Below are 12,695 nucleotides of genomic sequence, written 5' to 3' on the forward strand. Positions count from 1 at the left end.
CTGTTCTGGACTTGGGGACTGTGACGAGACCTCTGGTGGCATGTCTCGTGGGGTATGCATGGGTGTCCAGCATTCCCAAACAGACAGCTCGGTACATTCAGCTTGTCTACAACTCTTTAAAAAAAAACAGTGATGAAGTCAATCTCTCTTCCACTCTAAGCCAGGAGAGACTAACATGCATGTCATTAATGTTAGCTCTCTGTGTACTTTTAAGGGCCAGCCGTGCTGCCCTGTTCTGAGCCAACTGCAGTTTTCCCAAGTGCCTCCATGTGGTACCTGACCACACTACTGAACAGTAGTCTAGGTGTGACAAAACTAGGGCCTATGGACCTGCCTTGTTGATAGTGTTGTTAAGAAGGCAGAGCAGCGCTTAATTATGGACATACTTCTCCCCATCTTAGCTACTGTTGTATCAATATGCTTTGACCACGACAGTTTACAATCCAGGGTTACTCCAAGCAGTTTAGTCACCTTAACTTGCTCAATTTCCACATTATTCATTACGAGATGTAGTTGAGGTTTAGGGTTTAGTGAATGACTTGACCCAAATACAATGCTTTTAGTTTTGGAAATATTTAGGACTAACTTATTCCTTGCCACCCATTCCGAAACTAACTGCAACTCTTTATTAAGTGTTGCAGTTATTTCTGTTGCTGTAGCAGCTGACGTGTATAGTGTTGAGTCATCTGCATACATAGACACACTGGCTTTACTCAAAGCCAGTGGCATGTCGTTAGTAAAGATGGAAAAAGTAAGGGGCCTAAACAGCTGCCCTGGGGAATTCCTGATTCTACCTGGATTAAGTTTGAGAGGCTTCCATTAAAGAACACCCTCTGGGTTCTGTTAGACAAGTAACTCTTTATCCACATTATAGCAGGGGGTGTAAAGCCATAACACATACGTTTTTCCAGCAGCAGACTATGATCGATAATGTCAAAAGCCGCACTGAAGTCTAACAAAACAGCCCCCACAATCTTTTTATCATCAATTTCTCTCAGCCAATCATCAGTCATTTGTGTAAGTGCTGTCCTTGTTGAATGTCTTTCTCTATAAGCATGCTGAAAGTTTGTTGTCAGTTTGTTTACTGTAAAATGGCATTGTATCTGGTCAAACACAATTTTTTCCCAATAGTTTACTAAGGGTTGGTAACAGGCTAATTGGTTGGCTATTTGAGCCAGTAAAGGGGGCTTTACTATTCTTAGGTAGCGGAATGACTTTTGCTTCCCTCCATGCCTTGGGGCACATACATATTGATACCTTTGATACCTTACCCTTGAAATGTACTGAGCTTGAGCAAAGTTGTGCTGAGTTGGTAGAATCTTATTCCAAATGATTCACAGCTGAAATGGCTGCCAAAGGTGCTTCGACCAAGTATTAACTCATGGGGGGGGTGGAGACTTTTCCAATTATGATATTTCTGTTTATTTGTAAATGTTTTTAATTTGTAAATGTTACTATAACTTTCACTTTGAAAATGTGGAGTAGGTTGAGTAGATCTGTAGGGGGATTTTTTATATTTTTTATCCCTTCCGATAAAATTTGAAGGCAGCAAAATGTGAAAAAATATCAAGGGGGGGTAGACTTTCTCACGGCCGAAGTGTTCACTTGTTCACTTCCCTTCATGGATTTGAAAGGAAATGACTGGTATGTGGAATCAAGTGCACACTCCAGGAGAAAGGACAGATTATTTGGTTGCGGGATGGAGGTGCTCCCAGGTTCATATAATTACAGCTAAAGGAAGCCCACAGGAGTGTGTGTGCGTATGTGTTTTTTCATTTGCATATCTGTGTGTAGGTGTGTGTAGACAGCTCCAGGGAGGATTGGTTTCACCTGAGCAGCCTCGGCAGAGAGAGAGAGAGAGAGAGAGAGCAGGTCCTGCTGCGTTTGATACCTCACTCTGTGCGTCGTCCCAGAACGTCACCGTAGCAGAAACATCTATTAGGGGACGAACTGGGATGTTTATCGCTGCACTGACCTTAAGTACACACAATCTTACTTTCACCATCCCCTCTTCAGAAAGAGAGGGAGGGAGGGAGGGAGGGAGGGAGGGAGGGAGGCAGGGAGGGGAAGAGAAGAATCTCAATTGCATACTCCTCGCGTCCTCGCCTCCTTCTCAAAACCCATTGGAGGAGAAGGTCAGATGGGAGGGACCTCTGGCTCTCGCATCCAATGAGTTTAGAGAAGGAGATGAGGAGAGAGGACGCGAGGAGTATGCAATTGAGATCTTCCCAAGGAAAGAAAGAGTGAAACAAGGCGGGAGAGAGAGAGAGAGAGATATCAGAGAAAGAGAGGGAGAGAGATGGATCAAAAGGAGGGACGCGAAGGATGCAGTAGAGGAGTACGGATGAGATGGTAGTGCATCGATCTTTGGAAAAAGTGTATGTCCCAAATGGCACCCTATGCCCTACATAGCGCACTACTTTTGACAAGGTCCCCCATAGGGCTGTGGTCAAAAGTGAAATACGGTGCCATTTGTACCGCAGCCTCAATCTGGTTTAGGGGCGTGACAGTAAGGGAGCTAGGGTTGCCACCACATCCAAGCTATTCCAACTGGTAAGGACGACAGCCGTGGTGTAGCCTATGGGCGATACGGATATCACTTTTATTGATATCTACATCATTGATATGAATCACACTGCTGCTCTCTTTTAGCTATTTGCGCTCTACGGATTTTGGTTGTTGTCGATGGCTGTTCACAACTGTGTATGTGTATTTTAACCCAATAATGGTTGAATTCAAAAGTTTAAGCTGCCTATCAATCACTGTTTTTGCGACCAGTGGACAGCCAGTGAAGAATGCGCTCTTGCAACAGCTGCATAGCGCGGATCTATTTTCAAGCCGATTTAAGTCAAAACTGTAACTAGGCCACTTAGGAACATTAATGTATTATTAGTAAGCAACTTAAGTGTATATTTGGCCTTGTGTTTTAGGTTGTCCTGCTGAAAGGTGATTTTGTCTCCCAGTGTCTGTTGGAAACCAGACTGAACCAGGTTTTCCTCTAGCATTGTGCCTGTGCTTAGCTCTATTCCATATATCTTGATCCTAAAAAAAACTCCCTAGACCTTGCTGACGACCAGCATACCCATAACATGATGCAGCCACCACCATGCTTGAAAATATGAAGAGTGGTACTCAGTGATGTGTTGTGTTTGCCCCAAACATAACACTTTGTATTCAGGACATAAAGTTAATTTCTTTGCCACATTTTACTTTAGTGCCTTATTGCAAACAGGATGCATGTTTTGGAATATTTGTATTTTGTACAGGCTTTCTTCTTTTCACTCTGTCATTTAGGTTAGCATTGTGGAGTAACTGAAATGTTGTCATTCATCCTCAGTGTTCTCCTATCACAGCCATTAAACTCTGTAACTGTTTTAAAGTCACCATTGGCCTCATGGTGAAATCCCTGAGTGGTTTCCTTCCTCTCCGTCAACTGAGTTAAGAAGGTCGCCTGTATCTTTGGGTGTATTGATACATCTTCCAAAGTGTAATTAATAACTTCACCATGCTCAAAGGGATATTGAATGTCTACGTTTTATTTATTTATACCCATCTACCAATAGGTGCCCTTCTTTGCAAGGCATTGGAAAACCTCCCTGGTCTTTGTGGTTGAATCTGTGTTTGAAATTCACTGCTCGACTGAGGGACCATACAGATAATTGTATGTGTGGGGTACAGAGATGAGGTAGTCATTAAAAAATCATGTTAAACACTATTATTGCACACAGTGACTCCATACAACTCACTATGTGACTTATTAAGCAAATTATTACTCCTGAACTTATTTAAGCTTGCCATAACAAAAGGGGTTGAATACTTATTTTTATTAATTAGTAAAAATGTCTAAAACATAATTCCACATTATGGGATATTGTGTGTAGACCAGTGACACAAAATCTCAATTTAATCCATTTTAAATTCAGGCTGTAATACAACAACATGTGGAAAAAGTCAAGGGGTGTGAATACTTTCTCAAGGCACTGTAAGACCTTCGTTTTGTGGTTTGGGGGTTTTGGGTAAAACAATTTGGCTAATTTATATTTCTATACTTCCAAGTCCTATTACTGAAGATCAAGGGGTATTACATTAATTGTAATGACTGGAAATCTGACAGACTTTGGTTTTTAATGTAAATATATAGCCTAATCGTATTATTATCTGTAGTAGAAAGCAATGGGTTCGAAGAAGCCTACATAACCAACCCATAAAGTAAAATGCAACATCAATTTATGGCCAGCTATGTAAACTATCATTGATTTATCCTGCAATAGATGTCGTTCAATTGGAAATATTCATTTTTGTCTTCTTCTAATGCCTCTTAAGGGGAAAGTAATCTACAAGTAACTGAACATAGTCAGATCCACTTACTGAGATTGGGTAATCCAAAAGTTACAGTACTGATTACAATTTAGGATGGGTAATTCTAACTGATTACATTTTAAAAGTAACCTACCCAACCCTGCACACACGAGCCAAAACACTCTGACCCCACTCAAACTGTCTCTTTTCAAAACCACCCCTGAAAAGAAAAGAGAGCGGAGGGCTTCCTTAATGGTTCCATATTTTCAAAAGGAGAGAGTTCTTGAAACGCTGAACCCTTTCAAACGCCTGCCTCTGGGTCTGTATTCAGGGAGGGGGTTAGTCTCTCTCTACCATCCATCAGAAAGAGAGAGTGACTCAGAGATTATGCAACAGCCCCATCCCATCGTGCAGGAGCCAGCAGAACGACAGACAAATAAAATGTGATTTGATTTTGAGAGGGGGCGGCATCCCTTTTTTTCTCTCTCCCTCTATCCATGGTTGTCCCAATTATCTCTTCTTCATCCCAAAGTGTGCTCTTGTTTACATCCCTTCACTGATTTGAAAGGAAATTACTGGTATAAGAAAGCCCATGCCTCCACCAGTCCAATGCTTTCAGATTTGTGGGAAGTGGTAAACGAGTGCACCCATAAAAAGAAAGGAGATATTATTGGTACGCACCTTATAGGTTTATAGGACGGGGGCCAGTTATACACATACCTTCATTTACACCAATGTCAAATGTGAAAACAAAAACATTGGGAAGAACTATCTCAGAGGAAAAAGGCCATAAATAAATAAAATCACACAAGCCACGCCCCATGACCACACAGAGTGTGTGGTGAGACCCAGGACAAAAATAACTCTGTGGTTTGGGAGGGGGGGCTTGGTGGTGAGGTCTCAGAGGGCCGCAGGTGCTGCTAGCACTGAGGATTGAAAACAACCTCAGAGAGAGGAAATGACTAAAACCACAGGGCTACTCGGAGGGAGGGAGGGAGGGAGAAAAGGATGGGCAGAGTGAGCTAGAGGGCGCAAGAAAGAGGAAGAGAGGGGGTGCTAGAGAAGGAGAGACAAAAAGAAGGGAGGGAGACATGGAGGAGTTACAGGTGGCAATAGCCTGCAGACTAGAACCAGGAGGAGAGGATTTGAATACAATAGGTGATACAGGGAGCGTTCCCAAACAGGGGAAGAGGGGAAGAGAGGGAGACAAACAGAGGTAAAGACAATGGAGAGACACAGAGCGTGTCAAGCAAGACAGATCATACTTCCATGCCCCGGTCACGGACTGTTTGGGAGGCTGAGGGAGCATTGTGTGTGTGTGTGTGACGTGTGTGTGTGTGTGTGTGCGCGCTCGGCTCTGTGTGGCAGAGCCTCTTACAATGAGGGACCGTAGGAGTCTGCTTTCTGAAGAGGGGACAGGTGTTAGGTAAGGATGGAGGTATAGGGGTAAGAGTACAACTGCATGTCCTCCAACGCATTGTGCGCATTGCTTCTAAAACCGACTCTTTCAGAATTTCACTCACAGCGCTCACAGCCCCCCAGACAGGCAGTATTGCTGCGCAAGGTGGGATAGCTATAACGTTAGCAGTCAGATTTCTTTGTGCATTACCTATTAAACAAAACAGCAGAAATTAATTTCTAAATTTAAAATGTAAACATTTTAATGCCCTGCTGGAGGTCCAAAGTACTGTTGGTTTCTGTTCTACCTGATAATTATGATAATGATAATGCGCCTACCTGGTTTCCCAGGTCTAAATCAGTCCCCAACCAGTCCCTGAATAAAAAAATTTAAAGCAGTGGAACTGGCTTTGGAGGTCCAGATTTGAATTTGAGAGCTCAAGACTCTAACCACATCTCTGGACACAAACAGACTCATGCACTTTTATTGTTCTCGTCTTTGTATTACATTTTCTAAGGTTGCTTTATTTTACTCAAATGAGCACAGTTTGTACTTTAAGACAAAGTCTTTCTCACCGTTTCAGCTGGTCTGGCATTGAGGTCATCAGAAGGAGGTTTCACAATTTCCAGTGGCGGGGCCAGGGCAGAGTCACTGCTGCTCCTCACCAGCAGAGGGGTGTCTGGGAAATACACACAGAGACAGACAGAGAGAGACAGAGAGAGAGAGAGAGAGAGAGAGGTCAATGTTGTCCATCAATGCAAATATATCTACGCTTGTAAACTGATCTACGCTTGGTATTAAGTTAGGCACTGTTTTCCAATTAACTTCCAACAACACAAATCCCCTGGAAATCTGCCCAAGACATCAAATCATCAAGATACGACTTCAAACAGTCATCAGGTAACTCAAGTTTTTAAAGAGTCTTATAGCTGCATTCCTGGTGGCTTAGTGGCTTTTTGATGAGAGGATGAAAGAAGCATGGAAGGGAGGGAGGGCAGCAGGGAGGGAGGGAGGGCAGCAGGGAGGGAGGGAGGGCAGCAGGGAGGGAGAGCAGAGACACACATGCACTGAGCCCCCCACCCCTCCCTAAATGGACAACTCCATCTGACCAGCTGCTGCTGCTGCCCCCCCCACCACACCCATGCCTATTCCTTGAAACCTAGCCCCCCCCCCCCCCCCCCTACGCAGTCAAGCCAATTACACCACATGAAATGGCTTGGGGTACCAGAGAGGTACACTGCTTTTAAAAGATGCATCAGGGCCGGACCTCAAATAGCCCCGGGCCTAGTCTGTACAGGCTGAGTCCCAAATGGCACCCTATTCCCTATATAGTACACTACTATATAGGGAACAGGGTGGGCCCTGGTCAAAATAATATGGGAATAGGGTGCCATTTGGGCCACATCCAGTGAAACACATCTAAGATCTGCAGGGGCAACTGAGCTTTTTATACGACTGTAACCTAAAGAGAGTTGGTTAGACTTGGACGCCACAGAGGGGTGAGGGAGAAGCAGCGAAGGAGAGGGAGGAGTGAGGGATAGGAGAGAGAAGTCAAAGCTTTCCCTCTGATCTTTATCATCCAGTCATCAATCTCACTTTAAAGGGGAAGAGGCAGGGTCTTTCTGGTCCAATTGGGCCAAAATAAAAGACGGATGAGTATAAAGTCAATGAAAAAGTTCAAAGGAGAAGTGTTACTGCACTGTATCGGCCAGTCCCACTTTGCTCCCAAGACCTTGCTTCGATGTTAGGACTATCGTGGAAGCTCCGTCACTATGGTAGCGGCTGTATGAAAGGCCTAATGGATGGATCCTCTGCAGAGACAGGAGTAGGGGGAAAAACTGTTCTTGACCACATGACCTGACAAGGACAACACCTCCTGGCTCTAGTGTTAAACCACCCAGGCTGCTGACCACGTCAGCCAAGCAAGTCACCCTAAACCATACTGTCTGTCTGACAGAGGGCAGACAACCTCAGACCAGACCTACCAGGAGGTGCTCTCTACTAGAGTAAATACACACACACACACACAGGCAAACACACACACACACACACACCTCTTTAGTAAAGGAATCCAGAAATACATCCACCTTAAACACCCCTTTCCAAACCCCTACAGTGCCATGCTCCTATAATAGGCCTAACATCTGGAAGCCCATTTTTCCAAGGATTTAAATAGAAACAGACACCTTATAATAGTGTCCCCAATGTTTAACCAAACACTGCTGTTGTTAGGGGATGATGTATTGTCTGTCTACGAGGTAAAGCTCTGTGTTTAATCCTCTCTATGTCACTTGGATCTGTGTCCTATTTGTCTCACTGTCTGTCACAGCCTTTGTCTGTTACTCTGTGCCTGTGTGTGCGTGTTTTCTCTCTCTCAATTACTCTAGGTTCTCTGACTCTGATACATAAATTAACTAAACTATTTTTTCTAAAATACTTCAGAACGACTAAATGTGGCCCATGACATCTAGAGGCAGCGACCAGGCAATAACTCTAGGTACACCTCAAACCCACATTTTTCCCTTTGACATTTCCACTTGTACACATAGGGTAGAGGTTTAAAAAGGGTTCTGTATATAGAAGCAGTACCCTAGTAAAACCTTAATGGACGGCTGTACAACCAATATTGGCCCCGTCTCTCTTAATGGTGGACCTACCTGCATGACATCTCAATATGATTTAAAACACATATGCATGAACACTTTACGTTCTCACACACACACACAAACACACAGATGCACACAGCAGGATAATAAATACATGTAGGATGTGGTGGGCCTGTCCACGGTCAGAATCTGACCAAATACTAGTGATGGGGGGGATCGATACAGTTACATATCACAATATTATTTATGTGTACATTTTATCGATATTTGACTACAAGTATTGGTGTAGATTTAAAAATATATAATAATTGCTTTCAGCACTTTTATTTCCATGACTGATCAAAACTAATTGTCTCATGCTCTCTCTGCAGCAGTCATATAGTGGGCAAAATGTTTGGAACATAAAATTGCAATAAAAATCGCAGTATCAAATTGCAATACATATAGAATCGTGAGAATCGCAATACATGCAGTGCCTTCAGAAAGTATTCACAACCCTTTACCTTTCCCACATTTTGTTGTGTTACAGTCTGCATTTAAAATTGATTACATTTAGATTTTGAGTCACTGATCTACACACAATACCCCATAATGTCAAAGCAGAATTTAGTTTGCAGTACATTTAAGAAATTAATAAAACATGTAACGCTGAAATGTCTTGAGTCAATAGGTATTCAACCCCTTTGTTAAGGCAAGCCTAAATAAGTTCAGAAGTAAACATGTGCTTATTCAATTCACATAATAAGTTGCATGAACTCATTCCATCTTCAATAATAGTGGTTAATAGTGGATTTCAATATAGTACTGGAGAGTTAAAGTGGTTATTCCAACAAAATTCTAATTATTAGAATAGTACACAACACAGAACAGAACATCCAGGTTAAGGGTCAGAGGCCTAAGCTCGCAAACAGGAATGTTCCAAGTTCAGACAGAAGGGGGAATCAGATCGTTATTGTCACGTCTCCTCCCGTTGCTCCCCTCCAGCGCTCTGATTCGCCAGTCTACTGAGGGAGGGGTACCGGTACTTGGTGGTGACTGCGTTCAGAAGTACAGTGAGGGAAAAAAGTATTTGATCCCCTGCTGATTTTGTACGTTTGCCCACTGACAAAGACATGTTCAGTCTATAATTTTAATGGTAGGTTTATTTGACCAGTAAGAGACAGAATAACAACAACAAAATCCAGAAAACGCATGTCAAAAATGTTATAAATTGATTTGCATTTTAATGAGGGAAAGAAGTATTTGACCCCTCTGCAAAACATGACTTAGTACTTAGTACAAAACCCTTGTTGGCAATCACAGAGGTCAGACATTTCTTGTAGTTGGCCACCAGGTTTGCACACATCTCAGGAGGGATTTTGTCCCACTCCTCTTTGCAGATCTTCTTCAAGTCATTAAGGTTTCGAGGCTGACGTTTGGCAACTCGAACCTTCAGCTCCCTCCACAGATTTTCTATGGGATTAAGGTCTGGAGACTGGCTAGGCCACTCCATGACCTTAATGTGCTTCTTCTTGAGCCACTCCTTTGTTGCCTTGGCCGTGTGTTTTGGATCATTGTCATGCTGGAATACCCATCCACGACCCATTTTCAATGCCCTGGCTGAGGGAAGGAGGTTCTTGCCCAAGATTTGACAGTACATGGCCCCGTCCATCGTGCCTTTGATGCGGTGAAACACCCCCAAAGCATAATGTTTCCACCTCCATGTTTGACGGTGGGGATGGTGTTCTTGGGGTCATAGGCAGCATTCCTCCTCCTCCAAACACGGTGAGTTGAGTTGATGCCAAAGAGCTCGATTATGGTCTCATCTGACCACAACACTTTCACCCAGTTCTCCTCTGAATCATTCAGATGTTCATTGGCAAACTTCAGATGGGCCTGTATATGTGCTTTCTTGAGCAGGGGGACCTTGCGGGCGCTGCAGGATTTCAGTCCTTCACGGCGTAGTGTGTTACCAATTGTTTTCTTGGTGACTATGGTCCCAGCTGCCTTGAGATCATTGACAAGATCCTCCCGTGTAGTTCTGGGCTGATTCCTCAACGTTCTCATGATCATTGCAGCTCCACAAGGTGAGATCTTGCATGGAGCCCCAGGCCGAGGGAGATTGACAGTTATTTTTATGATTCTTCCATTTGCGAATAATCGCACCAACTGTTGTCACCTTCTCATCAAGCTGCTTGGCGATGGTCTTGTAGCCCATTCCAGCCTTGTGTAGGTCTACAATCTTGTCCCTGACATCATTGGAGAGCTCTTTGGTCTTGGCCATGTTGGAGAGTTTGGAATCTGATTGATTGATTGCTTCTGTTCTTCTACTCTTAAAGGGAGTGCTCCTAATCTCAGCTCGTTACCTGTATAAAAGACACCTGGGAGCCAGAAATCTTTCTGATTGAGAGGGGGTCAAATACTTATTTCCCTCATTAAAATGCAAATCAATTTATAAAATTTTTGACATTTGTTTTTCTGGATTTTGTTGTTGTTAATCTGTTTCTCACTGTTCAAATAAACCTACCGTTAAAATTATAGACTGATCATTTCTTTGTCAGTGGGCAAACGTACAAAATCAGCAGGGGATCAAATACTTTTTTCCCTCACTGTATGTGGCGGAGACCCTGAAACAGGGGTTCATCAGACGCTCTACCTCTCCTGTCTCCACCAGCTTCTTCTTCATGGCCAAAAAAGACGGAGGACTGAGGACGTGCATAGACTACAGGGGGCTGAACGCAGTCACCACCAAGTACCGGTACCCCTCCCTCTGGTTCCGTCGGACAATCGAGCAGGTACAAGGGGCCCGGTACATTACCAAGTTGGACCTGAGGAGTGCCTACAACCTGATAAGAATCCGGGAAGGAGACGAGTGGAAGACGGCATTCAGCACTACCTCAGGCCACTATGAATACTGCATCATGCCCTACGGCCTCGCCAACGCACCTTCTGTGTTCCAGTCCTTCGTCAATGACATGTTCCGAGACATGCTGAGTAGACAGGTGGTGGTGTACATCGACAATATCCTGATCTACTCGGCTACGTTCGAGGAGCACATCAGGGACGTCAGAACTGTCCTACTCCGCCTCCTGGAACACAGCCTGTTGGTGAAGGGGGAGAAATGCGAATTCCACCAACAGGCCATCTCCTTCCTGGGATACAGGATCAGTCCTCAGGTGGTGTTCATGGAAAGAGAGAAGACAGACGCCGTTAGGTCATGGCCAGTCCCCACCACCGTCAAGGGCCTACAGAGCTTCCTGGGCTTCGCCAATTTCTACCGGCGTTTCATCAGGTCCTTCAGCTCCATAGCCGCCCGCTCACCTCTCTCCTTAAGGGTGGGCCTCAGAAGCTAGCCTGGAACCCGGAGGCTGACGCTGCCTTCAAGAGGCTGAAGGAGAGGTTCACCACAGTGCCCATCCTAAAACACCCAGATCCATCTTGTCCTTTCATCCTGGAGGTGGACGCATCTGAGGAGGGCGTGGGTGTGGTCCTCTCCCAGCGGCAAGGTAAGCCAGAGAAAATGTATCCCTGTGCCTTTTTCTCTAAAAATAAAATGTATCCCCGCAGAGAGGAACTATGGAGTTGGAGACAGGGAGCTGTTGGCGGTGGTCCTCGCTCTGGAGGAATGGAGACACTGGCTGGAGGGCGCAGTCCATCCATTCCGGATTCTTACTGACCACCGGAATTTGGAGCACATACAGTAAGCGAAACGGATGAACTCTCGTCAAGCCAGGTGGGCCCAATTTCTTACTCGTTTTCAGTTCATTCCGTCCTACCACCCAGGATCCCAGAATGTGAATGCCGACGCACTCTCTAGGATACACCATACCGGAGAAAGGAAGGATCTGGGGGATCCTGCCCCCATCTCTCATCGTTGCGCCTGTCGTTTGGGATGTGGATGAAGACATCTGCCTGGCGGATCAGGAGGACCCAGAGCCTGCCAATGCCTCTCCGGGGTGTGTGTATGTACCCACCAGTGTCCGTGACCGCCTGCTGATCTGGGCGCACACAACCCTTACGGCAGGGCACTCCGGTATTACGCGCACCCTGCATTCTCTATCACAAAAATACTGGTGGCCCACCTTGGCTACTGATGTCTCTCGCTATGTCAACTCCTGTTCCGTATGTGCCCAAACGAAGACACCTCGGAACGCCGCGGCAGGCAAGCTAGTTCCTCTACCAGTGCCTCAGCGACCTTGGTCACACCTGTCCATAGACTTTGTCACCGACCTCCCACGTTCTGACAGCTTTACCACAGTCATGGTGGTCATAGAACAGTTCTCAAAATCATGCCGTTGTTTGCCACTAACTGGTCTTCCTTCTGCTCTCCAGGTCGCTGAGGTCCTGTTCCAACAGGTCTTCCGGCACTATGGACTTCCGGAGGACATCGTCTCGGACCGTGGACCCCAATT

At 45.0% G+C, this 12,695-nt stretch overlaps 1 protein-coding gene across 1 annotated transcript in view; it reads right to left on the bottom strand.

Annotated features, from left to right (window-relative positions):
* Positions 1 to 12,695, bottom strand: part of LOC311112590 (partitioning defective 3 homolog B-like) — a 194,157-nt gene that overhangs the window by 121,704 nt on the left and 59,758 nt on the right. The window contains exon 4 of the mRNA XM_084155734.1: positions 6,274 to 6,377. Within this exon, the coding sequence (XP_084011860.1) occupies positions 6,274 to 6,377 (104 nt within the window). The remainder of the gene's footprint in view (positions 1 to 6,273; positions 6,378 to 12,695) is intronic.

This window comes from Coregonus lavaretus (genome assembly GCF_964263955.1).
Source record: "Coregonus lavaretus genome assembly, chromosome: 38".
Lineage (NCBI taxonomy): Eukaryota > Metazoa > Chordata > Actinopteri > Salmoniformes > Salmonidae > Coregonus > Coregonus lavaretus.